The sequence below is a fragment of the Oncorhynchus kisutch genome, linkage group LG8, assembly GCF_002021735.2.
Source record: "Oncorhynchus kisutch isolate 150728-3 linkage group LG8, Okis_V2, whole genome shotgun sequence".
NCBI classification, from domain to species: Eukaryota; Metazoa; Chordata; class Actinopteri; order Salmoniformes; family Salmonidae; genus Oncorhynchus; species Oncorhynchus kisutch.
The window spans coordinates 64,790,411-64,815,750 of record NC_034181.2 but is presented as its reverse complement, the minus strand read 5'-3'; the positions used below and the strand labels follow the sequence as shown (position 1 = coordinate 64,815,750).

General features: G+C 42.9%; 1 protein-coding gene across 1 annotated transcript in view; it reads left to right on the top strand.

The window, feature by feature from the left end:
* Window positions 1-25,340, top strand: part of LOC109887999 (uncharacterized) — a 33,092-nt gene that overhangs the window by 2,838 nt on the left and 4,914 nt on the right. The window contains exons 8-34 of the mRNA XM_031830862.1: window positions 15-132; window positions 263-313; window positions 414-491; window positions 573-629; window positions 724-783; window positions 881-936; window positions 1,148-1,247; window positions 1,333-1,476; window positions 1,833-1,927; window positions 2,201-2,918; window positions 3,165-3,369; window positions 6,693-6,739; window positions 11,121-11,247; window positions 11,544-11,703; window positions 12,069-12,333; window positions 18,297-18,509; window positions 20,624-20,742; window positions 20,957-21,018; window positions 21,417-21,590; window positions 22,117-22,194; window positions 22,291-22,331; window positions 22,426-22,482; window positions 22,734-23,231; window positions 23,467-23,545; window positions 24,016-24,142; window positions 24,248-24,278; window positions 25,176-25,316. Coding sequence (XP_031686722.1) covers window positions 15-132; window positions 263-313; window positions 414-491; window positions 573-629; window positions 724-783; window positions 881-936; window positions 1,148-1,247; window positions 1,333-1,476; window positions 1,833-1,927; window positions 2,201-2,918; window positions 3,165-3,369; window positions 6,693-6,739; window positions 11,121-11,247; window positions 11,544-11,703; window positions 12,069-12,333; window positions 18,297-18,509; window positions 20,624-20,742; window positions 20,957-21,018; window positions 21,417-21,590; window positions 22,117-22,194; window positions 22,291-22,331; window positions 22,426-22,482; window positions 22,734-23,231; window positions 23,467-23,545; window positions 24,016-24,142; window positions 24,248-24,278; window positions 25,176-25,316 — 3,901 coding nt within the window. The remainder of the gene's footprint in view (window positions 1-14; window positions 133-262; window positions 314-413; window positions 492-572; window positions 630-723; window positions 784-880; window positions 937-1,147; window positions 1,248-1,332; window positions 1,477-1,832; window positions 1,928-2,200; window positions 2,919-3,164; window positions 3,370-6,692; window positions 6,740-11,120; window positions 11,248-11,543; window positions 11,704-12,068; window positions 12,334-18,296; window positions 18,510-20,623; window positions 20,743-20,956; window positions 21,019-21,416; window positions 21,591-22,116; window positions 22,195-22,290; window positions 22,332-22,425; window positions 22,483-22,733; window positions 23,232-23,466; window positions 23,546-24,015; window positions 24,143-24,247; window positions 24,279-25,175; window positions 25,317-25,340) is intronic.

Below are 25,340 nucleotides of genomic sequence, written 5' to 3'. Positions count from 1 at the left end.
TGTGACATCCCCAGTGCCCAGCGGTCAGCAAGGAGAACCAGGTCCCTTGTAGAGGAGCTGGAGGAGGCCAGGGGAGCCCTGAGGGAGGCAAAGGAGAGAGCCAGCCAAGCCCAGGCTAGCAGCTGCAAACTGGTACTGGACTCAGCTCTTAGCAGGAAATTACATATAAGGAAATTACATACAAATGGCTTAGGCCAGAGTGTGGATGATTTTATTGGAATGTATACATTTCCATGTACATTGTACCTTTTTTCAATTTTAGAGCAAAGAATGTGACTGTCTGAAAGCACACATTAAAGTGCTTGAAGACAAGGTAACTTTGATCTTTATTATTTTATAATGTATGTACAACGTTTGTCATGCCACAAACTGTCCACTATATGTGTGTGACACAATCCCTTTCATATCTGCAGAATGAACAACTCACACTCGAGGGGACTTGTTCTGAAGATTGTCTCAACAAATTGAGGAAGGTTAATGCTGAGATGAGGGTAAGAACCGTTGGCCAGAACATCTCTGTCTGTCACTGAGATAAGAGTGCAGTAATGGAGATCCTCTCATTTGTTTTGCAGGAGGAACTTGAAGAGACCCTTGTCATGCTGACTGTAAGAGACAGGGAACTCATTAAGGTTAGTGTACCATACCTTCACACATAGAGGGTTCATTCTCTGTTTTACAATGACTGCATTGGTAGATTTCTCTTATTTTTCTGTTCCTTTCCAGAAAGACATACTGATGGATAAGCTGAAGAACTCTCATCTGGAGAACCACAGAATCATTGAGGTATCTTCATATTAACATTCATCATTTCAAGTTCCTGTAGTTATGCCTGTGCACTAGCAGAAAGTAGCTCTGATTGTTTTTTCCCCTGTAATTGAAGGGGCTACAGTCAGAGTTTATGCATTTATCAGAGCATTCCCAGCAAGCCCTTTTGAGGTAAGTGCTGTCAATCATTTCTATATCCATATGCTACTCGTCATTGTTTTTGTTACCAACATCTCACCCAACAGCTGTTCAGGTGACATATTTGTTGGAGCTCATTCGTGACTGAGAATGTATGTGAGTGACATCATCACAATGGGACAAGCTAGGGGTCAGTGGGGTCAGTGTGTTTAATAACCTGGTGGTGTGCTGCTGTAATTCAAAGGTTTGACATGTACTGTAGCAGTCCACCAGGTTTCCAGGGAAGGAGTGGAGGTGTTCCTAACCACCGCTCTCTGCATGCTGAGATCCAGGACATTCAGCAGGTGACAAAGGCTTTAGTTCTGCAGTTGGTTATCAAAAGCCCTATCCCGTTACTATGGGTTTATTATAACAATGTATTTCCCTCAGCAACGTGGGGTTCTGGAGGAGATGACTGGTCCAGTATGTGGGGTTCGGACCTCTCACACTCAGAGGGACGATATCCAAAACATAATTCACAGGATCAAGTCTGCTGAGCTGGCCCACCTTCTCCACGCACACTACCCAGAGAGAGTGAGAACTCACACACACACACACACACACATACATACATACATACATACATACATACATACATACATACATACATACATACATACATACATACATACATACATACATACATACATACATACATACATACATACATACATACATACATACATACATACATACATACATACATACATACATACATACATACATACATACATACATACATACATACATACATACATACATACATACATACATACATACATACATACATACATACATACATACATACATACATACATACATACATACATACATAAATACTAACACTGTCGGAAGGGTTTTGAGGGTCTAATGTCTGTTCAATCACTCAGGATTCTGTTGGCGGTTGTGCTGTTGAGACCCTGGAGAGGCCATATCCCCACAGCCAGCAGTCACAGCCTAGCATCAAGCAGCAGCTGGTTAATGTGTATGTGAGTTTTTATCCCCTTCTCTCTTCTGTTGTGATTACTGACATAATAAAAGTACGACAATGATTGCTATTTATTGAAACCCATTCTGATAATAAAAAAGCCCTGTGTTGCTACAGAGCAATTATATGGACTACTATTATGTCATCTGTAGTAGTTACTGGCTTTCTGTCTAAGATGTTAGAGATAAGGGCAGTTTTAGGATCCTCGGTTGCTTCAAGATGTAACAATGTGTGAGTGAGTAGTTTATAAAGTCCAGGCTGTTCTTCCAGACTGAAGGAACTGGAGCTGCAGACGACTCTGTGGGAGGAGAGAGAGGAGAAGGTGGCGGAACAGCGGAGGCTACGGGAGCAGCAGGAGCAGAAGCAGAAGCCCCAGGCCAAGAAGGCAGCTGTGGTGAACTGGTGGAGAACCCTTAAGGTGGAGGGGAGTAGGACCAAGGCCAAGCCGGAAGACACCCTGACCCAGCCCAGCCAGGTCCTCACTGAGACAGAGTCCAAGCTTCAACAGGCAGAGCACACCATCACAAAGATTAGGGAACAGGTATGCCACCTTGAGGCGGCTCTGAGAACTGCCCAGGAGGGTGTAGCTGAGCACAAAAACATTCAGGACAGGGTGGGAGTTCTTCACAAGGACAAGGAGACCAACACGGTGAGAGAGGGACCTGGCTGGACTGGGGAGGAGGCATCAAAGGAGCATAAGGACGTGGCTGTGGCTACAGACCCTGTGGAGCACCCAGGTAGATCAGAGAAGGTAGCAGGCCAGTTTGTGACCTCAGAGGGTCTGCTGGTGACCCTCAGGAGGATGGAGGCCATGGTCAGCAGTGCCCTGGAGGCAGCTGAGCTGGTTAGGGAGAGTCAGCGAAGGGTCAGCCAGGTCAAGGAGAGGATGGAGAGCATCACTCAGAAGATGGAGGAAGCTCTGACCAGAGCAGCGGACACAGAGGGTCAGCTCAGTTCCCTGGAGGCCAGGGTCACAGCCAAACCTCAGGTCAGTTTGCATAGTCTTTTCTGTATATTACAAGAATAGTGAGCTCAAATAAGCACTGACATTGAAAGTTTAGAATTTTCATTAATGTGCATTTTGAATATGCAACCCCACATATATGCTCACATGTCTGCTTTTGCAATGATTACCAATGATCTACTAGGCTGTGTTTGTTGTCCTCCTGTAAAACTCTTAAAAGTTATTTACAGCCGTTTCATTTGCATTTCCTTTCTCTCTTCTGTTCCGAAGTTGCCAGGTCCTGTAGGGCATACAGCCCAGCCTGATGTTGAAACTATAGGCAGAGACAGATCCAGGAACCCCTCTCCTCCTGGTCCTGTAGGGCATACAGCCCAGCCTGATGTTGAAGCTATAGGCAGAGACAGATCCAGGAACCCCTCTCCACCAGAGCCTGTGACCGAAAGCTACAGCAAGTCTCGATGGCCCCTTATAAGCGGTATGATGAGACTACTACTACTGAAATACAGGGCAAACACAGCAGTTGAATGTCACTGACTGTAGCAGTATTAATTAGCCTACTCTACTGTAAGAGGAGAAACACAGAGGGAAACAAATTCGTTAGCCACATTCCTTTTTATTAGTAATCGCTGGGGATGTTACTGAAATAGACCCAGCAGACTGTAACGTACACAAAGCAGCTGGCGTAGAGAGGCTGAAGGCCCCTTGGTGAGTGTCACTCATCATGAAGGGTTTACTGTGACCACCATGGGCCTTGCCCTTTTTTTCTGTGTCTCAGGAGCCCAAACCCTATTATCTGGGGAGGAATAGAGGAAGCCCCTCAGTAGAAACACCAGGATGTAAACAGTGAACATTTGGTGTGGTTTGCTCTCACAGCTAGAGGGAAGACCAGCTCTGTTAGGTTCACACGAAAGGGAGCCATGCTCATGTGACCTCCATGAGGAGAGTCCATCTATGCAAAGTCACAGCCTCATTGTTTATTGTTTGGTCAAGTTGATGAGTTTAGAAAATCTTGAGAATGCTGTAGATCAGTGGAAGTTGTTTGTTATGAACAGGCCTACTGGTCAGTGTTTGAAGTGTGTTGGCGATCAGATCACTACATTAGTTCTACAGTACAGTGTAGTTTATCACCTGACCCTTGCACCTGTTCTGCCAGGCTATTTATGGTCTTCTATTTGCTTAACAAATTAAGCATCTGCCATGAGAACAGCAATATGCCAGAAGCATCCTCTGATGCTCAAATAACATTATGACACTTACCTTACGCATTCTCACCTGGCAGGCATTCTCACAAACCCATAAAATATGGCACATACTGCATGTAGGTACTGCAGGCAATGCAGGTGGGATATGTGATATGTGGACTACTGAAAGCCAGCACCAGGCTAATGTAATACCTCTGAATGTGGGCTGTTAGTCATCTAACCCCATTGATGTGACTCCTGGCAGCTTTCACTTTAGAAGGAACTAAAAGGAGCTCTGGATGCCAGCATCGGCTCTAGCTTGGTATTCAAAATCAAAATCAAATGCAATCCATCCACTAAGACAGGATTAACCTCCAGCCCTCCCCGCATGGAAATTAAGATATCCTTTTACGGCTACGTTTCGACAACATCCGGTGAAATTGCAGAGAGCGAAATTCAAAATAGATTTTGAAAATATTTAACTTTCATACAATCACAAGTGCAATACACCAAAATAAAGCTTAACTTCTTATTAATCCAGCCACCATCAGATTTCAAAAAGGCTTTACAGCAAAAGCAAACCATGCTATTATCTGAGGACAGCACCCCATCAAACAAACCCGCCAGGCGTGACACAACACTCAGAAATAAAGATATAATTCATGCCTTACCTTTGAAGATCTTCTTCTGTTGGCACTTCAATATGTCCCATAAACATCACAAATTGTCCTTTTGTTCGATTAATTCCATCGTTATATCCCCAAAATGTCCATTCATTTGGTGCGTTTGATTCAGAAAAACACCGGTTCCAACTCGCTCAACATGACAACCATTTATCTAATAAGTTACCTGTAATCTTGGTCCAAACTTTTCAAACAACTTTCCTTATCCAACTTTAGGTGTTTTAAAATGTAAATAAACAATAACATTTAAGACGGAATACACTGTGTTCAATTGCGGCTAAAATGAAAGTGGAGTGAGCTTCAGGTCGCGCGCCCCAAACAAGAGTACACTAGGCTGGACCCTCGTTCTGAATAGCTGTACTTCTTCATTTCTCTAAAGAAAAACATCAACCAATTTCTAAAGAGTGTTGACATCTAGTGGAAGCAATAGGAACTGCAACCAAGTGCCACAGAAATCTAGGTTCCAATAGAAATTGAATTGAAAACACATTGAACTCAACAAAAAACATTTCCTGGATGGTTTGTCCTCTGGGTTTTGCCTGTCAAATCAGTTCTGTTTTACTCAGACATTATTTTAACAAATCTAGCAAGTATATGCATATCCTATCTTCTGGGCCTGAGTAGCAGGCAGTTTACTTTGGGCACGCTTTTCATCTGGACGTGAAAATACTGCCCCCTATCGCAAACAGGATATTTGGAATATACTTTGCAAATGTAGGCCTGTTAAGGTGTTAGTAAAAGGCCAGTATTCCAACACACCTATTGTAACATCTCCTGAAATAAGCTTGTAGGATAGTAGTCTTCGTCTGTTTACCTTGTTATCAACATTCTACTAAGTCCCTCTACTCCGATTTACCCGTAAAACCCTAAAAGCAATTTTATATCCCCTGCACATTGGTTTCATACCAACCAGGGCAGTTTAATATGGGCTTGTGTTTATTAGAAGATATAACTAGAATTCAAGTATGTTTTGTTCATACTGAACATTTTGTGCCAAAACATGTGTATTTAGTAGTACGGTAAACTAAAGCAATATTGTACATACTGTACTGTAGGCCCTATCATTATGTACAGTATCACTTGTACAGATGTTTATGGATTTTTACATGAGCAATACTTATAGGACTCGAGCAAAGACTTGTGGAGCAGGTGTATGTCACTATCAAGAGATTGACTCAATTCACATACACATGTAACAAGATATTGAAATTGTTTTACTGAAATCAGCAGTGGCAGGAGCAAATGTGACAATTATACAATAGTCAGATGCAAAAGGGCTCTTATGACCATTTATGCTTTTCTGAGCCTGAGAGCTCTCGGTGGCGACGTTGTAAAATAAATACTAGACAAGAATGAAGTGCTTCCAAGATGTTTTGCCAACGTGAAGTGCAATCGGATGTTTTCCTGTCTGTCCACTGTTGGAGTTGGATAGCTGTGATGTGGTTTCTTTTCTCAACCTGCCACTGACCCCAGTATGAATGAATTATAGATCCTTGTGATCATTCTATTTCCCCCTGTAATTAGATCTGAAAGCCATGAGGACATTTCCAGTGATAAGGATGCTTCAAGTAGCATTGGTGTCATTTAGATTTCTGTTTGTTCGCAATGACGGAACGACACTGTCTTTCAGGAGAGGTTCAAAAGGATATGACACAATAGGCCTGCCGTGGGCCAAGTGCTTTCAACCAGAGGATCAAGCGTCCCATGAAACTGGTTGCCAGGTTATTGTTGCCCCTAGAAATGGAGGTAGGGGGTGAGGTAGAGGACTTTCTGAAATACTGTCCGGTCCACCAATTAGACAGACAGCTCAATCGGTGCGTCATCCTCAGAGGAATACTCCTCAATTTAGTGGCATTAATTTACATGACATACAGTACAGTACCAGTAAGATGCAAATTGAGCCCTTCTCACTTTCTCTGGTTTGGTTCAAACAGGTGCCATTTATTCACGAACTGGAGGAGGCAGCAACAGTGGCAGCAAGGTAAGATATATGTATATTATTTTTTGTTGTTGGTACTTTTGGTGTTGTATAGGCTAACGTAACAAAGAAGAAATTGTTTGCAAGTTCATATTTTACTACACGTCTTCCCACTTTGCCTACAATTCTGATCAATGTCATGTATTTCCTGTTGTAGTGACAGTTCACTGCCTGAATCATTACTATGTTTGTCTTATAACCTGGATGACTAGGCTCTTTGTTCTCTGTATCTGTTCAGTAGCATGATCCCACATGTGCTGACAGCCTGTGCCTCTGAATGGAACTTTGCTTTTTGATCTAATTGAGTAAAATACGAGAGGAATATCTAGAATGTTTTCTACAGCCCTTTCTCCTTTCCTCTCTAATCCTTACTGGGCTTCAAACACCCAAACCTGAGATAAACAATTATCCTCACACTGTAGCAGAGGCCTGTCAGCCCATATTAGAGCAAACTGTACCGCTGCTCCCAGAACAGTGAGATACAGGCTAGCTGTGTCATTATTGGATCATTTAATAATCACACACTAACAGAAGGCCTTTTCTCTTTGTTGTGATCTGATTAAAAATGGAAACAGGTTTCATAATGTGTCTGCTGTTACTGGTTCCACCTTCCATTTACTTTATGTGATGTGTAGTATCCCCTGTTTCTCATACTGTCTCTTATGGTCTATTAATGACCTGTAAAAAAGCGTATAACCTCAGATAATCCATAACATTTGAGAAGCTTATCATGAGAGCTTTTTTTGTCTGTGTGCCTCTGTATCTAGAAAACAGAGGATGCAGATGTGTACATGAGTAGGTATGTGCGTGTATGTCTGTGTTTTATTTTAGGTGCTCAGTAGGAGCTACCCATCCACCCTTCATTTCTTGAGTTTATGTGACTGCTTGGAACACTGTTTACACCCTAAACCGTGTCCTAGGCTCCAATCTGGTGGGGGATGGAGGAATGATAGTTTGAGTTATAAGGTGTTTTGATCAAACACACACACGTCCAAACTCTACCCTTCCCTGGTCAGACCTCTGCCCCCACAGAATGATCACAGAGAGGAAAAAATAGCAACTTGGCGCTCACAGGCAGAGTACAAGTTGGAGCTCAGAGTTTGAGTGTAATTCAGGAGATGTGATCAGTCAGGGCTGAGTGGAGTGGAGCGGCAGCCTTAGAGAAAAGCTGTACACATACACAGCAGCAGCAGCCCAGAGAGGCACACAGAGCCTTCTCCTTAAATGGTCAAAGCTCCCAGGAGTGAAAGAGAGGCTGGTGCTGGAAAAAAAGACGGGGAAAGGAAAAGAGACAGCCAGGGATAGCTAGGTTTTCTGTGAAAAAATCTGGGAATTACAGTTTGACTGAGGGAATGTTCTGTCGGGTGTTTTATGTGGAGTTTATGTGGAGCTAAGCAGTGAAGGTGGTATCTCTCACAGGAGGTTACAGGTACAGCTATTGATCTATTCTCTGCTCTGTGGACAGGTAGACATGATGTATTGTACACACGTTTTATTTGTTTAGAGATTAGAGAGTCTGCAGCTGCATGATATGCACGTTATCATTCGTATTGTTGGCTATGTGCATCGAGTTGACAGCCATGTAAACATTTACACAGTTCATCATCACTTTGGGGTTATTATGACTTTGTTGGAATATGCATATCTCTGTTGAGGGTCTAGGCTGTCACTTATTAGGAAGATAGCAATAGTTTGCTAAGGGAGAACAATAATTACAAGACTTGGTTGGAAGTTGCACATACTGGGATTCTATGCATGACCAGCAGATGCTAATGATTTTTTTGTTTTATTGCGATACTGTATATAGCCATGATCGCCTAAATGGCATTGGTATTTTGAACAAGCTCACTTGCCTCCCCCTCTATCTTTTCCCGTCCATCTCTCATCTTTCTCACACTCCCTCCATATCCTGTTATCTGGGATGGTGGCTGTGTAACCACCACTTCCTCTGCCGGTTCTGTACTCCCTGTGCTTTACACAACCAAATTTTAAACAAATCTGGCAACAGGCAGAGGGCTTACGTAACAGGGGAGAATGGGGTCGGGGCGAACGCTCTGCTCAGCTCACTTTATCATGAGGGAGCAGCGAGGCCAGCCCTCTGCCTTGCCGTGAGGTAACTCTGTGGCCCTCAGGGACCTGCCTGCTAAAGGGGACAAGCTGGAGGTTCCCAAAAATAGCTCTGGTCAGGGGAGAGAGAGGCTGAGAGGCCCTGTGTGTCCAGTGGACAGATCCTTGCAGGCGTGGATGTACTCCCGGGCCCGGCAGGAAATAATCAGAGTGATTCAATTACACTGCAATATTCATCTCATTGTCTCTCTGTTTAGACTCCTGCAGCTCAGCTTGGCCCCTTTTGACTCTGTTTGCTTTGAAATTGACTCTCACTGTGGACTCCCAGAAACTATCTCAGCCCAGGACATTGCTTCTAAATTGCAGTGTTGCACTGTAAAAAAATAAAATAATTAAACAACACCCACAAATCTAGTTATTTCAATAAATTGTTATTAAGTTACTGGGTCCACAATATTTTTGGTTTACTCAACTTTTCGGTCCAAGTGTTACTTGAACGACAACAAAAAAATAGTTGGTCCAAACCAAGCTCTAACTTGAGAAAACTTTGATCAACTTGATCAACTGGAAATTATGTGTGCTTAACTGTCCCATATGCTCATTCAACAAAAAAATATTATTTGGGCATCTTACCTTAAAAAAAGTCTATAGAACTAGTTACACACAGAGTGCTGTTAACATACAGTACAATGTTTTCAACATACATATTTGACACACGTTGACATACATGATTGCAGTGTGTATGTTCATTTATACGGTAATTGTTGTTCAACATGTCCTCACCTGGAAGTTGAACTCACAACCTCTTGGTTCAAGGCATTCCGATCTTCCTTGCTACACCACCCAAATAATCATTTATACTTGAACATATGAGACAATTTAAGCAAACATTGTTTTAAGTTGACTGAATTTTTGCCTACGTTTTCTAATGTTCCAGCTAAGTTTGGGCCAACACATTTTTTAAAGTTCAGGTAGCGCTTTGACCGAAAAGTTGAGTAAACCCCCCAAAAAAAGCTGTGGAATCAGTTACTTAATAATATTTAGTGCAAACATTTACAGTGTGTGAAAACCCTTGCAATGTTGCACAGCCACAGGACAGCAGTCTTTCTGGACAGCCTTCATTTGTCACTGTGTGACTGTTCTTTAGGTGATTGTTTTTATTTATGAACATAGTTAATAAATTAAGTTTGAAAGTGTTCTCTCTACGTCATCTCCTTCATCATGTGCAGATATAGAAGTGTGTAGGAGTGAATACGCAGGCTTGATAAGGAGGAGACCTTCGGTACTGAACCTGAACTCACTAAACCCTCACGCTAATGGAAATAGCAGCATTCTCTGATGTTTGACAATGCACTAGAGATTTATAACAGCTTGTTATTAACTTTTATGACAAATCATTTGTCTGTTTATTGTAGTATGTTAGACAGGAGATCCGGGTGCATTTTGTGTTGTCTATGAGTGGTTCATCACAGCTCCAGTTGTAGAAAGTTGGCCTATCTAGACATTGTGTTTTGTGAAGGCCATAACAGGACAGTGATTTAATTTCGTCAGTGTTGGGTCTTGTTTTTCTTATCAGAGAATGGCACACGGTTCTCCTGGCTCATTGGCTCAATGTGATTATGGAAAATAAAAGTCCATGTCCTTACAAAGGGGCCAATCAACTCCAGTTATGTTATAAGTATTTCAAACTGAAAATAAATAGTTTTTCAAGGTTTTGTTCTAGCGCACATTTGCTGTTCCTGGGTGTGGACAATGTGCTTTTTAATTCTATAAAAACAATTAGACAATAAGAACATAAGTACTTTCATCTTACTGAGGCCTGGTCAAAATATCCCTCACAGGAGAACGCTAAACAGTCGACTTCCTCCCTTGTGAGGGATGGGTCTATTAGCCTCACGTTCCCAGCATCCTCTAGCCACGTCAGCCATGTTGGTCATGACATTTACCAGCATACACTGTTACTGTACTGTGTCTGGACTCAGGAAGCCATTCCTCAATGAAATGTGCACTCTGGATGACTTAGGCGCAAAGATAAGAGGGTGAATGTGTTCTGTTCTACAGCTTATTGTTTTCCCCTTCTGCTTAGTGAATACTGAATACATGACACTGAATCTCTCATTGCCGGCATGTCAGAAAAATCCATTGATTCGTTCTATCTCGCTTTTTAAATGTATTTTAAATGTCTAAATAGGCTAGGTCTGATACGGCTAACAGCCCCATGAAACACTAAACATAGGTAGGGACTAGGAGATGAGTGTGGATGACACATCATAGTTCATGAATGGATTAATGGAAGATGTTGTTTTCTCTCTGTCAGAGCTGTGATGATTCAGAGCCACCCTGCACTGAGGACAACAAACCAAGCCAAGTCCAATGTACTGACTTTGTCCCAGACCAAAAGCACAACAGTACCAGCAGTGATGGTCCTGCACCTGCAGTTTTAGGTAATAGATCCACTGTCATCTTCAAATTCAAATCCAATGTATTCGTCACATACACAGTTTACAGCAGGTATAATACTGTAGGTGCAGCGAAATGCTCATGTGCACCTCCCATTTCTTCCACTTCCTTTTGGCAGATCATATAGTGCTCCCATTCATTTGCATGTCATTTCTGCTCCTATCTCCTGTCCATCTGCTGGTTTCATGTGTTTTGTTTTCACACGTCTGCTACTCTGCCTACAACATGTTGTTAGTGTGACTGGGACCTCCCTGTCTGTGTTGGTTCCTCCCTCTCGTAGGTTTCATCCCAGTGTCAGAGACACAAACGCCCTCAGTGTCCCCATCCCAAGTCTTCCTCCAGGACGAGTGTGCACCTCCTCTTACCGTCCCACCGGAAACACCCCCTCAGTCTGCCTGTGTCAGTCACGCTGCCGCTCACACTGAGGAGAATGTAGCAGGGTTAGTGTTTATATTCTCTCTCTTTTACAGGAAGAGGATATTGCATGTGTTTAGATTAACATCCCCCACACTGAAGAGCTAGGCTAAGGTGAGACTGTGCAGGGATGCCAATGTTTACATGGTCACACACCAACGCCCCAATAATATACAAGGGCACTCAGTATGTTCTTAGGAGGAAGTGGGAACTGTCAGAAGACTGCATAAAGTGTGTTAGGAAAGGCCCACCTCTCCGGGTTTAGAATGAGGAGGTGGTGGTATTTCACAGAGCAGGAAGCAGTGGGTTACAATTGTGTTTGATATGATTTTGGAGAGATTTTTCATTGATGATTATGGATTAAGAACAGTGTGTTGATGTGTTTGATCAGTCTCAGATCGGAGGATCCCAGTTGCCGTGACCACTGTCAGTCAGAGGCCTGCGACTGTGGGAGTGGCCAAGCATTGCCGCCTGGAGACTGTGGGAGAAGTCAGCCATCAAACCCAGGAGACAGTGCTGGTAGTAAAGCCTCTGAACCAGAAGATCGTGGGAGGAGCAACGCATTACAACCAACAGATATTGGGTGTGATCTTGAGCATTGTGGGAGTTTCCATTCTCGAGATCTACCGACTGTTTTAATAACAGGCTCAGATAAGGTAAGTTAGGACTGAATACTTTTTAATATCTTTAATGAGGATAGCCTCTTTTGTGATTAAATACTTGAGTGATTCCCAAATCATTGTAGTTAAAAAAAAAAAGAACACTCACACACTATTCTAAATGGGCAGAGACAGAAACATAAGCAAGTTATTTTACCCATTTAAGGTGTACATATCCTTCCAAAGACATGGTTTCCTACACAAACACCCCCTCCCATACCCAGGAACAGAGTGAGTGGTGCTTGTCTGCTGGCTGTGGGGGGCACGGGTTGGCTGATAGTCAGAGAGGCAGGGTAGGATGGGGGGGGGGGTAGAATGGAGCAGGGGATCCTGGAGTGAGCCCTGGCAAAGACCATTAGGCTCAGAGAGGGAGACTCCAGTTAGAATGTGACCTCCGTCAACCCCGACAGGGCTCTGACTGATGGCATGTCTGATTTGGATGATTCTGGCTCTGCTGTATGACATTTTCCCAGAGTATTATTTCCATAGGCATGTTGAAATGGACAGGATAAATAATTGTGTTTGTTTCCCCTTTAGAATCAGATTGTGATTGTGTGGTTAGATATGCTCGTTTTTGTGTAAATATGGTAGTTCAAGCTAACCTTGCTCTGTGACGATTTAATTGCAACCCTTCTGACCTTTCATCCTCCATTGTGCTACCTCGCTGTCTCCACGTTTGATTTGCCTGTCGTAGATGTTTAGATGCGTTACAAGACAACGGTATCTTGTTTTTCTTTGTTCATTCTCAGAATTAAATCTAACTTTAATATCTGGAAGAATGCGTTCCTCTGGGGATTCCCGTTCTCCCAGATTAACTTGGCTCATCCGCCCCCGCCTCTGGGGAGAGAAAGGTCACATTTGTTTATGCACTGCTCTGGAAGCTCCAGGACTTGTTAGTCAGGTCTAACACTAGAGAGAAGCAGCTGACATGTCTATGTGATGGTTTGTCTGAGACGTTATTACAGTAATATGCCGCTAGAGAGTTGTGCTGCATCTGGAATATTGCAATGATAATTCATTGCATCATAGCCAAGTTACTTGAGCGAAGGGTCGATTCCATTGTAACAGAGTGACGCTGAGACTCTCTTTCACTTTAAAATGTTTAAAGGACCAATGCAGCCGTTTCTACCTCAACATCTAATCATTTCTGCATAACAATTAAGTACCTTACTAACCACGTTTCCATCCAACCATTTCATGCGGATGAGTTACCGGGCTGATGGAAACATAAAATGGCGGTACAATTTTATAAATGCCGACAAAACAATTAGTTTGTTTGACATTATCTTTTTGTGTGGGTAAAATTTATTATCTGAAAAATGGCGGTGGAAATGTATGGGCAAGTATTGATATAAGAACCATCATATTGAAGTAAACTTGGAGTCAAGTGATATGGTGTGTGGTCCTCCCACTACGACTCGGGAAACCATGCAGTTTATTAAACTACAGATGAAATAAGTGATGAACTTCACAGGGTGATTAATGTGCAAGGTGATGAGCTTGATGCTCCTTTCCAATAAATATTGAGTGTCTTATTCTGGTTTCATAATGATCGATGCTTGGCTGCCATTTGACAAATACAAATACTAACGCTCTTATCCATAATAATCTCATAATGTAGGTATCCTACACGCACTGTATCTGTGAGGTGTTGGTTAAACCACCTGTGCAAAAGTCATTCTTATGTGCACTACATCATCGTGCACAGCCTTACATCCACAAAAAGTCTGTTTGATGGAAACACATCTCTGGTGGAAACTGGGCATATTGTTTTATACAGATTTTTGATAATGTAACGGCTTTCTTCCTGGGAAGGAGAGGTGGAACAAAACGCAGGGTGGTTAGGGTTAAACATCTTTAATCAAGACGAATACCGGGAAACACTACAACTATACAAAACAAGAAATGTGAAAACCGAAACAGTCCTGTGTGGTGAAACAAACACAGATACGGAAATAATCAACCACAAAACCCAACACAAAACAGGCTACCTAAATATGGTTCCCAATCAGAGACAATGACTAACACCTGCCTCTGATTGAGAACCATATCAGGCCAAACACAGAAACAGACAAACTAGACACACAACATAGAATGCCCACCCAGCTCACATCCTGACCAACACTAAAACAAGTAAAACACACAAGAACTATGGTCAGAACGTGACAGATAATTCGCATGAAAATCTGTCGCACATTGGATGGAAACTTAGCCACTGTGATTATTTTCATTCAAAATGGTCAAAAAGAAAACAAAAAACAGCTCAAGCAAGAATTTTGCTAGGACTGTCTGGGAGTTGTCTGAGTGGGGAGGGAAAATGAAAACTATCTGTCATTGGCAGAGAGGGTTGGAACTCTCTTTCTTATTGGTTTAATATTAACACATTTACAGCCTAGTGATGTCACCAGGCAGGCCAAAACTCAATCCCACCAAAACAGGCTGAAAGTACAGACAGTCTTTTCAAACAGCTCTTACACTGAAAGAGTATTATTATCATTTTCATAATTTCACAGTAATAGGCCAAACTGATAGTGTGGAAATATATATCAAAACACAGAAAATCGAGTTTTTGACTGCACTGAGCCTTTAACAAACCGTACCCTATACACAGAAGTCTACTTTTAACAATTGCCACTGAAAATGTTACTAAAACACATTTACTAGATGAACAGTGCAGATGCAAAGTTTGGTAACAGAATGACTGGCTACAACGAAACTGTGTGCTATTGGGGGTACTGGAGGACCAGGGTTGGGAAACGCTGCTCTAATCTATGGAATTAAAATGACTAGGAATACAGATATATGTATCTGTCATCACAGATACCTTAAAAAACACGTAGTGGCGTGGATCAGAAAACCAGTCAATATCTGGTGTGACCACCATTTGCATCATGCAGCGCGACACATTTCCTTCGCATGGAATTAATCAGGCTGTTGATTGTGGCCTGTGGAATGTTGTCCCACTCTTCTTCAATGGCTGTGTGAAGTTGCTCGATATTGGCAGGAACTGGAACACGCTGTCATACATGTCGATCCAGAGCATGTCAAAGATGCTCAATGGGTGACATGTCTGGTGAGTATTCAGGCCATGGAAGAACTGGGACATTTTCTGTATCCAGGAATTGTGTACAGATCCTTGCGACATGGGGCCGTATATTATCATGTGCATTATCATGGCGGAAACATGAGGTGATGGCGACGGATGAATGGCACGTCAAAGGCCCTCAAGATCTAGCCATGATATCTCTTTGCATTAAAATTGCCGTTGATAAAATGCAATTGTTTTTGTTGCCCAGTAGCGTATGCCTGCCCATACAATAACCCCACCGCCACCATGGGACACTCTGTTCAGCAAACCACTCGCCCACACGACGCCATACTGCCATCTGCCCGGTACAGTTGAAACCGGGTTTCATCTGTGAAGAGCACAGTTCTGGTGTACATTCCTGCAGTCAGCATGCATCTTTTTGCATGCTCCCTCAACTTGAGACATTTGTGGCATTATGTTGTGTGGCAAAACTACACATTTATTGTCCCCAGCACAAGGTGCACCTGTGTAATGATCAAGCTGTTTAATCAGCTTCTTGATATGCCGCATCTGTCAGGTGAATGAATTATCTTGGCAAAGGAGAAATGCTCACTAATATGGATGTAAACACATTTGTGCACAAAATTTGAGAGAAATACAATTCTTGTATGTATGGAACATTTCTGGGATCTTTTATTTGAACTCATGAAACATGGGACCAACACTACCTGTTCCGTTTATATTTTTGTTCAGTATATTTTGGTGGTTCAACACCCGGTAATGGATCAACACCCGGTAGATGAATGATGCTTACAGAAATCACATCATGGGTGCTTAATCTGGACTATACAGAAATGCAATTATGAATGTATATTCATAGTGATACATCCTGAATAGGTGCACAAAGGTAGAAAAATGTAATATCCTCCTTTGCATGTTTTGGTATTATTCTACACACGGGCTATTTTTGGTCTAGACCGGACCAAATCTGTACCAATCATAGATGTCTATGTTTCACAAGTTTGGACATCGTACAGCACAGTACAGCACAGCACAGTACAGTACAATTCAGTATAGTACAGAAAATACAAATAGAGTAAAGTATAGTTCAGTACAGTAGAGCACAGTACAGTAAAGAAAAGTACAGTAGAGTCCAGTCCATTACAATGTACTCTACTGTAATGGTTTTCTTCATCTGAAGGAGAGGCGGACCAAAGCGCAGCGTGGTGGTTATTCATATTCTTTAATTTATAAAGAAACTACACATGAGAACTAACAAAAACAACAAATGTGAGAAAACCTAAAACAGTCCCATCTGGTGCAAACACAAAGACAGGAACAATCACCCAACAAACACACAGTGAAACCCAGGCTACCTAAGTATGATTCTCAATCAGAGACAACTAATGACACCTGCCTCTGATTGAGAACCATACTAGGCCGAAACATAGAAATACCCAAATTATAGAAAAACAAACAGACTGCCCACCCAACTCACACCCTGACCATACTAACTAAATACAGAACACAGGAAATAAAGGTCAGAACGTGACATCTACTGTGCTCTACTATCCTGTGCTGTACTGCAACTGTGGTTTGTGACTACTATGATTTTCCATTGTGATGAATTCAATTGCTGTGGTAACAGAGTGATGCATTTTAATCACTTAATAATTCTTTAACAACATTTTTATCAGTAGAAACACTATAACTAATTGCTAGGACTACCTTTACTTGTTATTTCTGTGAAATGTCATTATCCTCCCTCATAAGGGAGAGAAATGAGAAAATATCTTATTAGATATGTGGGTTTTTGGTAACAGAATGACAAGACACTAGGCAATATTTCTTAAACTTACACAAGGTAAATCATTTCTCCAAAACTAAATATAAGTGTTGATATTAGTTAGCAGGGGTCTTTACATCAACATGATTGGGTTTTGATGTATTTCTGAAACCTTTTAAGACTTTTTCTGGTAGGTGTTTTCTAAGACACATTTTCCATCTGTTTATCCACAAATCAAAACTTTACTTATGCCACATTTTTAGAATTGAAAATGATTGAAAGATCTATGCCTTCATGTCCCAAAAACATAGACTTAGCTTTCATTTGACATCAAATGTGATATGCTCCTACAAACTTCACATGTTGGTCCTTTTACATGGAGATGACCAGAATAGTGCAACTGCAATACTATTTACAGACGTTCAATGTATGTCTACAAGGCCCCTTCAAATCAAATCAAATTTATTTATATAGCCCTTCGTACATCAGCTGATATCTCAAAGTGCTGTACAGAAACCCAGCCTAAAACCCCAAACAGCAAGCAATGCAGGTGTAGAAGCACGGTGGCTAGGAAAAACTCCCTAGAAAGGCCAAAACCTAGGAAGAAACCTATAGAGGAACCAGGCTGTGTGGGGTGGCCAGTCCTCTTCTGGCTGTGCCGGGTGGAGATTATAACAGAACATGGCCAAGATGTTAAAATGTTCATAAATGACCAGCATGGTCGAATAATAATAAGGCAGAACAGTTGAAACTGGAGCAGCAGCACGGCCAGGTGGACTGGGGACAGCAAGGGGTCATCATGTCAGGTAGTCCTGGGGCATGGTCCTAGGGCTCAGGTCCTCCGAGAGAAAGAAAGAGAGAATTAGAGAGAGCACACTTAAATTCACACAGGACACCGAATAGGACAGGAGAAGTACTTTCCTTATGATATCATAGGTTTTGTCTTCCAGCATCAAAGTTCAAACAGACATAGCCACCACCAGTTGGCACACCCATTCATAGACAAATGTTCTATACACTTATCCTATTCGAGGAAGTGTCATGCTTCTTTGTGGTTTCCCTGATAGTTAGAAGCTATCAGAGGCTGTGTATTCTCAGTTGTGCCTGTGTGACTTCCTGCTTGCATGCATATAATTTTGGTTCCAGGAAGGAGGGGGCCACGAGTTGTACTGCTTTCCCTGGGTTCAGACTGAACAGCAGTTAGAGGAATCCCCTACCCAACCCACTCCAGCTGAGAGCCCCTTTTTTTTCCCCCTGACACGACCCCGAGCCCCACAGCCCCCCGTAATGCCCGTCCTCCCTGAAGAAGAGGAGGATTCCCCTGAGGAGCTCGACAGTTCCTCCAGCTCACCCAGCACAGTGAGTACCTATCCTTTACATTAAACCTTCACTCTAAAGCTGTGGTATGTTGCACTCAGAGCTATACATGGCACTCGCTCATTAACACTGAACCTAGAACCTAAGGTTCAGTATTGGCAAGCTATACGGTTTTGCAATGAATATGTGAGCAACAATAGCATATGAGCAATATGAGCATTAGGATTAACTCATATCTACGCTCATAGTGTTACTCACATATTCATTGCTAATACATGTTAGTGTGTTATGGATGTGTGTACCTTTAGTAACAATGACTCCCTGCTTTTCACCCAATTCTATTTTTGACTCAGGAACAAAGCAGCTCAGCAGTAAAAATATGTCATTAATTCCAGCAAAATCATGAGCAGGATGTTCTTTCCTCTTCTGTCCAGATCACAGACTTTTTTTCCCCAGCGCCTCTTATTACCCTGTGTTTTTTTGTGTTGATGAGGTAAGTTGCACTGCGCTGGTGGTCAAGACAAGGTTTGCACATTGTGTCCAGACCCCTCTACATCTTGGCTCTACTCTGAAGACTGAACTTTCTCTCGTTGTTTTGTTCTGTCACCTGTTCAGATCCTGTGTGACTCCCCACCCTAATGTTAATTTAGTTGAGTAGACTTGCACAGAGCAGTGGATAGATTGGATGTTTTATGAGTCTCTGAATGTGTCTTTGCCTAGTCCAGTACGTCTCCCAGAAAACATGCCATTGAAACTTAGACAAAAAAGTAGAGGCTTCCTGAAAGCTGCCTGTGTACAGTCCGGAGCTATATACAGCTGTTTGGTTTACACTGTAGAGACACAACAGATTTGTGTTGAGCAGATGGCTGCCTCACCAGAACCACTGAGTTACTCCTCCTAGGAGTACACTGTCATCCGTTCCAGTCAGCCATAAACACGGCCTAGATAAGACTTCACTGAGGAATGCAATGAGCCTCTGTAATCTAACCTGGGGGTATGGCAGCCGTATAAAATGATCCTCCTTTATTAAACAATAGCCCTGGCCTTTCAGCAGTTTTAGACTCTTATAGGGATATCATTTATTAGCAATTTCTTCCAGGACAAAGGTCTCAGTGAAGTATCATTTAATGCCTCCCTGTTTATTTGCATACTTTCTCTCAGGATAGAACTAGATACTAGGTATAAATAAAACATGAATGGGGAATATAAGCCTGACCTTTAATGTTGAAAATATACTTAACATGGTTGACTTAGTTACAGATCACATGGTTCAGGTGAGTGTTCATTCTGTGCTTCCACTCTCCTGGGATGCTGAGGTCCAGTGAGTTCAGGATGTGTTTAGTCCAGAGGGACGTTGTCTAGAGTTTCTGATGTTCAGGGGTTCAGGCTGTTGACATTGTGCTGCTGAGCTAAAAATGCTGCTGCTGGAAACCAGGGACCACCTGCTAGTCAACAGAGCTAAGTGCCTGACTGAAATACCCACCGTTAACAGAGGACCACAAGTTTATTTATTTTTCCCTTAAAAGTGCTTTGAAATGGTTGTGCGTTGAAGTTGAAGTGTCTTTTCCCCCCTGCTGATTCCACCACGTTCCCCATACAGCCCCAGCCATGGTCAACATCAGGGAGGGCCTAGAGAGACATTAAGGTGTATGTTAGGCTCTGTCGTCACACTAATATCAACATTAAAAGTGTACGAAAACAGCAAGTCTCCAGTTTGGGGAACCAAGTCACCAAACATCTCTGTGAAAGTGTGTACAAAAGATTTTATAGATGTGTACTTAAGCAGGAAGGTTAAAGGGTAGAGCATGAGAAAGTTTTGGTGCCTTTGCAGTGACACAAGCCATTTGGAGACATGTTTACTCAAATGTCTCTGTAATCTTTGTTTTGCATGATTTTATGTTTCGAAAGATTTAAATGAAAATGTCCCCCAATTTACGTCATTGCAGTAACAATATCCATATCTATGATTTTGCCTTATTTTTGAGAGACAATATTAGATTGTCTATGGCAGGATACCATTTCTATTATCCCGGTCCCTCAAAAGTCCTCTCAAAACCCTTTTCATGCAGTCTAGTTCTGGTCTTGCTGCATAACTAAAGTTACACCTCTCCTAACTAATTTTAAACCTTTAGTTTCTCACATATTTTTCTATCTAGTATACACCAGTTGAAAGTAGAGCAGTTACCGTGGAGATGCCTGCTCCCACCATTGTCTTCCCAAAGCAAGCGACCGTGACCGTGGTCCAAGCAGACGGTCGACCTCTGGAACAGACCAGGTACATGTGTTATTTCATCCTGAGAACAGGACTGTTCATGTCAAGATGGATTGAGAGCAAACCACATCTGGAAAAAGGATCCACTTTAACCAAGCCAGGATCGAGATATTTCTAGAAAATAAAATCCATCCTCTTCAAGTGTTTAGAGTAGCCAAATGTAAATAAAGACGTAAGAACACGGCGTCTGTTCATTGGAAACGTTTCTCTTTCCCAGACCACACAGTCCCAGACCTCGCTTGTCCCGAAACGCCCTGGGAGGACCAATCACTACAGTCGGTGGGTACAATCAAATACTTAAAGGCTAAATATAGCCTCATGTTAACAAAACTTACATAAGTCCATTGTTCAAAATGTGAGTTCCATTCAGATTTTTTTTCTTCATAACATTGTATGGCTAATTTAATTCCATCTATTGAAATGTACAAGGTTGGTCATCAGTGTCTGACAGCATACAGAACTGGGGCCCTTTGTCCTTAGAAAATCAGAGCCAAAGCTCTGAGTGCCGGGATGCTTCTGCTTTGATTACTATTGATGTTGGCCTGTCGCTCTGTGCTGAGCTCAGAGAGAAGACTATTGGTTGTTGCCATTTGTCTCTTATTGTCTCTGTGTTTTAATTACGACCCTGGTGTATGTGCGTGCGTGTGTGTGTGTGTGCGCGCGTGTATCCTTCTCAGACAGTACAGGCAATGTGATAGACCTGGTGAAAGACCATCTGCCTGAGCTGCAGCTCTCGGAGGAGGACCGTCAGAAGAACCTGGTGCTGCTGCAGGAGGCCAAGAAAGTCAGCGACCGCTTCCTGAGCCGCAGGGGCCGAAAGTCCACCTGCAGCCTCTCTGAATCCCCCACAGGTGAGAGACACTCACTGGTTTACAGACTGGTATACAAGTGAAACAGGGAAATAGACAAGTACTTTATGGCAAGTCTTACTGTACAGTATGTAAGTATTAAGTTATTCAGTTTAAGACCACTATTTACACAGAAGAGATTTAATCAGCGGGTGGAGTGTAGATTTGGTTGAACAATATTTTGACTCTTAACACTGGTTATGAAATACAGTGAGCAGCCAATAAACCCTCAGGTCTGCTAGCTGAGTTGCGTAAGTGAGTCATTGTAATTGCTGTATGTTTCTATCTTGACTTCCGGAGTTATCTGAACATCACGTACGTGCCCTCATGCCTTCGTCTTGCAGCATTCTGAATGCACGCCAGATAAGTCCAGTCTTCCATCACGTAACAGACTACAGTGGCAGATGTCAAATGAAATCCCAATAACTATAGTTTTATTGTTGCGTTGTTATCTGGAAAGCGATGCTGATGCAGTATACTGTACTTTCATTGTCCAAACATAAAACACATGTGTATGTTTTACCCACAGGTCTTTCTCCTAACCACACACCATCCTCCTCACCTGCACCGTCTAGAAGCAGCTCTCTAATCACAGCCCCTCAAATAGGTACGTCCATCTCTCTGTCAGTTAGAGGAAAATCCCTGCATAAAAATACATTTCATTATTCAGCTTTTTTTGTAAACCTTTTTCTTTCCGCTGTAGCCACAGAGGTGAACTATGCCCCCTCGTCACCTGTCAGCCTGGTAAGACCAATAGGAATGATATGTTTCTGATGCACTCCGTAATGGTATTTTAACAGTATGTTGATGTGTGTTGTTTCGTGTTCCTCTCTGGCAGCGATTGGAGGTTCTGTCTGCAAGGGAGCAGGCTGATACCAGTACACCGGAGCATGAGGTAGCATAGCACTAATCACCACCACTCTCATTCTCAAGAGGCACCCTGGAACAGTTAGTCATACATGAAAATGCAATACGTAGTTAGTTTACACTCCAGAATAGCTATGCTCATAGCTATGTTGGATACAATCATTCATTTACGGTAGAAAATTGCAAATGTTAACATTCTTGCGCCCCCTCTCCAAGAAAATCCAATTAGTTTCTCCTGAATTGACAGTGTTTAAAGAATTGTGATATTGCTGTTTTTAGAGCACCAGGAGGTTGGTGGACTGGAAGCCCAATGAGAAGCGTAAGGTGTCCTCAGGCACCCTGGCTCCCCGCTACTCTGTTCCCCCACCCCCCAGGGAGCCCAGTGGGGGCCAGAAGGAGAACTTTGACCCCCGGGTAACAGCTAAGAATTGCCCAGCACCAGTACTAGTCAATAAGCCAGAAGAGGGTCTGGCCCGAGCCCCTAACCAGGCCCCTGCCACTGGGGTGGCCAAGCCTGTCCCTCGGCCCCCCACTCAGCAGGCCCCCTGCACGGCAGAGATCAAGACCATCGGGGCCTTTCCTCCCCTAATGAGAGCTGTGTCCTGGGACACTGTTGGAACTCTCAACGCCAGGAATGGGGCACCAAGTCTCCCCTCTACAAACGAGGAAACCTTCTCCTTTCAAGACAAGACCCGGGATGCCCTGCTCAAGTCCTCTGGGTACAAGGACTTCCCTGTACAGCCTGTCAACGTGCAGAAGCTGTCCAAAATAAGAGAGGTACGATGGGAGCCTTTTAACTACCGGGGCTCATCCCTTGACTTGAACCTGATAACATTAATGTGACATTTATTGCATGTTTTGGGGATTTAAGAGCCTTTATGGTAAATGCTGAAATCATGAGAGAGAATGTTTTGTTCTTGTAATATTTTGGTCTCGTAAACATCTTTGTACGACACAGTTACAACATAAAAGCTCTTAAAAATCCAAATTTGCACTGTTCTTCTGTATACAGGAGCACAAGCTGATGCGGAACCAAAGCATTGTGGGGTCAAAGTTGGCAGACTTGAGTGAAACAGCTGAACAGGAAAGAGGTACTGTGTTACCCCGTGTCTGACCTGGAGAGGAGACAGTGCTGTGTAACAGACCATTGGAGTAGACAGTAGACTTTTATCTAGTGAGGGGGAAAGGAGTCAAGGCTCCCAGCTACGTCACAGTCCTTACTGACCCCGAGAGATTTTCCTTAGAACTGAGGGAATGTTCTGTTCTAAGTTTGGCATAGAGCTGCAATTTATTGGCAACCTGAAATTTTATTTTAAGTTTGCACCAGCAGATGGTGTGAGTGAGAGAACCCAGTCAGCTAATATTGTTTGGCCAAAACATTGAAAAGACATCAGTGAAATAGTTTGATCCAAGAAGATTGCAGTACAATGTTGCTCAGAAGTAGGTTGATTATCAAAATAGTAATCTGATTATTTAAATAAATGAGGTTTTCCCATAGAGACCAGATAGCCACGTTGTAACTATCTAATGGTCTTGTGTGTGTGTTTGTTTTTGTGGCCAGGTCCCTCTCTTCTGCCCCCTGTAGGGTCTCCTACTGATGAGGATGCTAAAGAGAAGTCAGACGCCATGCCCAACATCTCAGACATCATGCTGAGGAAACTCAAACTGCACAGAGGGCTACCAGGCTGGTGGGTATCACAGTATTTAGACTGACAGGGAATGACCTTTTACAATATATTTTGGTCTTTCTACTTACATACTGAACCTATATTTCCTCTTTGATTCTATTGCAGTGCACCTCCACTCACCGAAAAAGAAGTTGAGGTGAGTATCTACTCTGGAGAGTGTATTATACAGTCGTAACCAGTTTTATAGTGCATGTTCGCCCGTTGTCTGTGGCCTCATGAACAGGAAGCCCCTAGTCTCTACCAATGATTGAGACTAATGGGAGCCTCAATTTCCTGTCTCTAAGGAGAAAATGCAAACATGGCTGTGTTGTTTGAGTGCAGAGCACTTGGACTAGGCTTTAGCCCCGCCTGCACAGACGCCTGTCCCTCCCAGGGGGATACATGTTGTGCGCTAGGACATTCGAGTTCACCGATTTCCTCTCAACACTTGCCTCAGTACTCTGGGACGATGTTTGGAATGCTGCAGCAGAGACCCTTTGATCATGACAGCATGGCATCAAGAGTTCATCTGTCATCATCACTGCACGTTATAGGCTCATCTCAGGCCTGGTAGCAAGCAGCACTGTCAACACACTGGCTAGTTGGTGGGTAGCCAACTAGCCAGTGATAGCTGGGTAGCCAGCTGGTGTAGTTCTATATGGTAGTTGGGTAGCCAGCTGGTGTCGTTCTATATGGTAGCTGGGTAGCCAGCTGGTGTAGTTCTATATGGTAGCTGGGTAGCCAGCTGGTGTCGTTCTATATGGTAGCTGGGTAGCCAGCTGGTGTAGTTGTGCTTTACATTACCGCATACTGTATATTGCTAGCATAACAGTTATGTTAACACGTTATCAAGGATGTTCAGTGTTACATGTGTTTATTCAGTCCCATACTGTATTCATGTTTTCTTGGGCAGCACATTAATTGACTTGACCCCTCTGATCTACTTTGTGTGGCGGTCCAGTGAGTTGACATGTCTCAGTCCTTAATAATGGTACCTAATGTGTCCCCGGGGACCGTTTCATGAACATTAAACACAGTCATATCCTCCCCACAGAACGCGTTTGTTCAACTGTCGCTGGCGTTCCGGAACGACAACTACACTCTGGAGACACGGCTCAAACAGGCGGAGCGGGAGCGGACCCTGACCGAGGAGAACACGGAGAAGGAACTGGAAGAATTCAAAGGCTCTCTGAAGGTCAGCCTTTATTCGGCCATGATG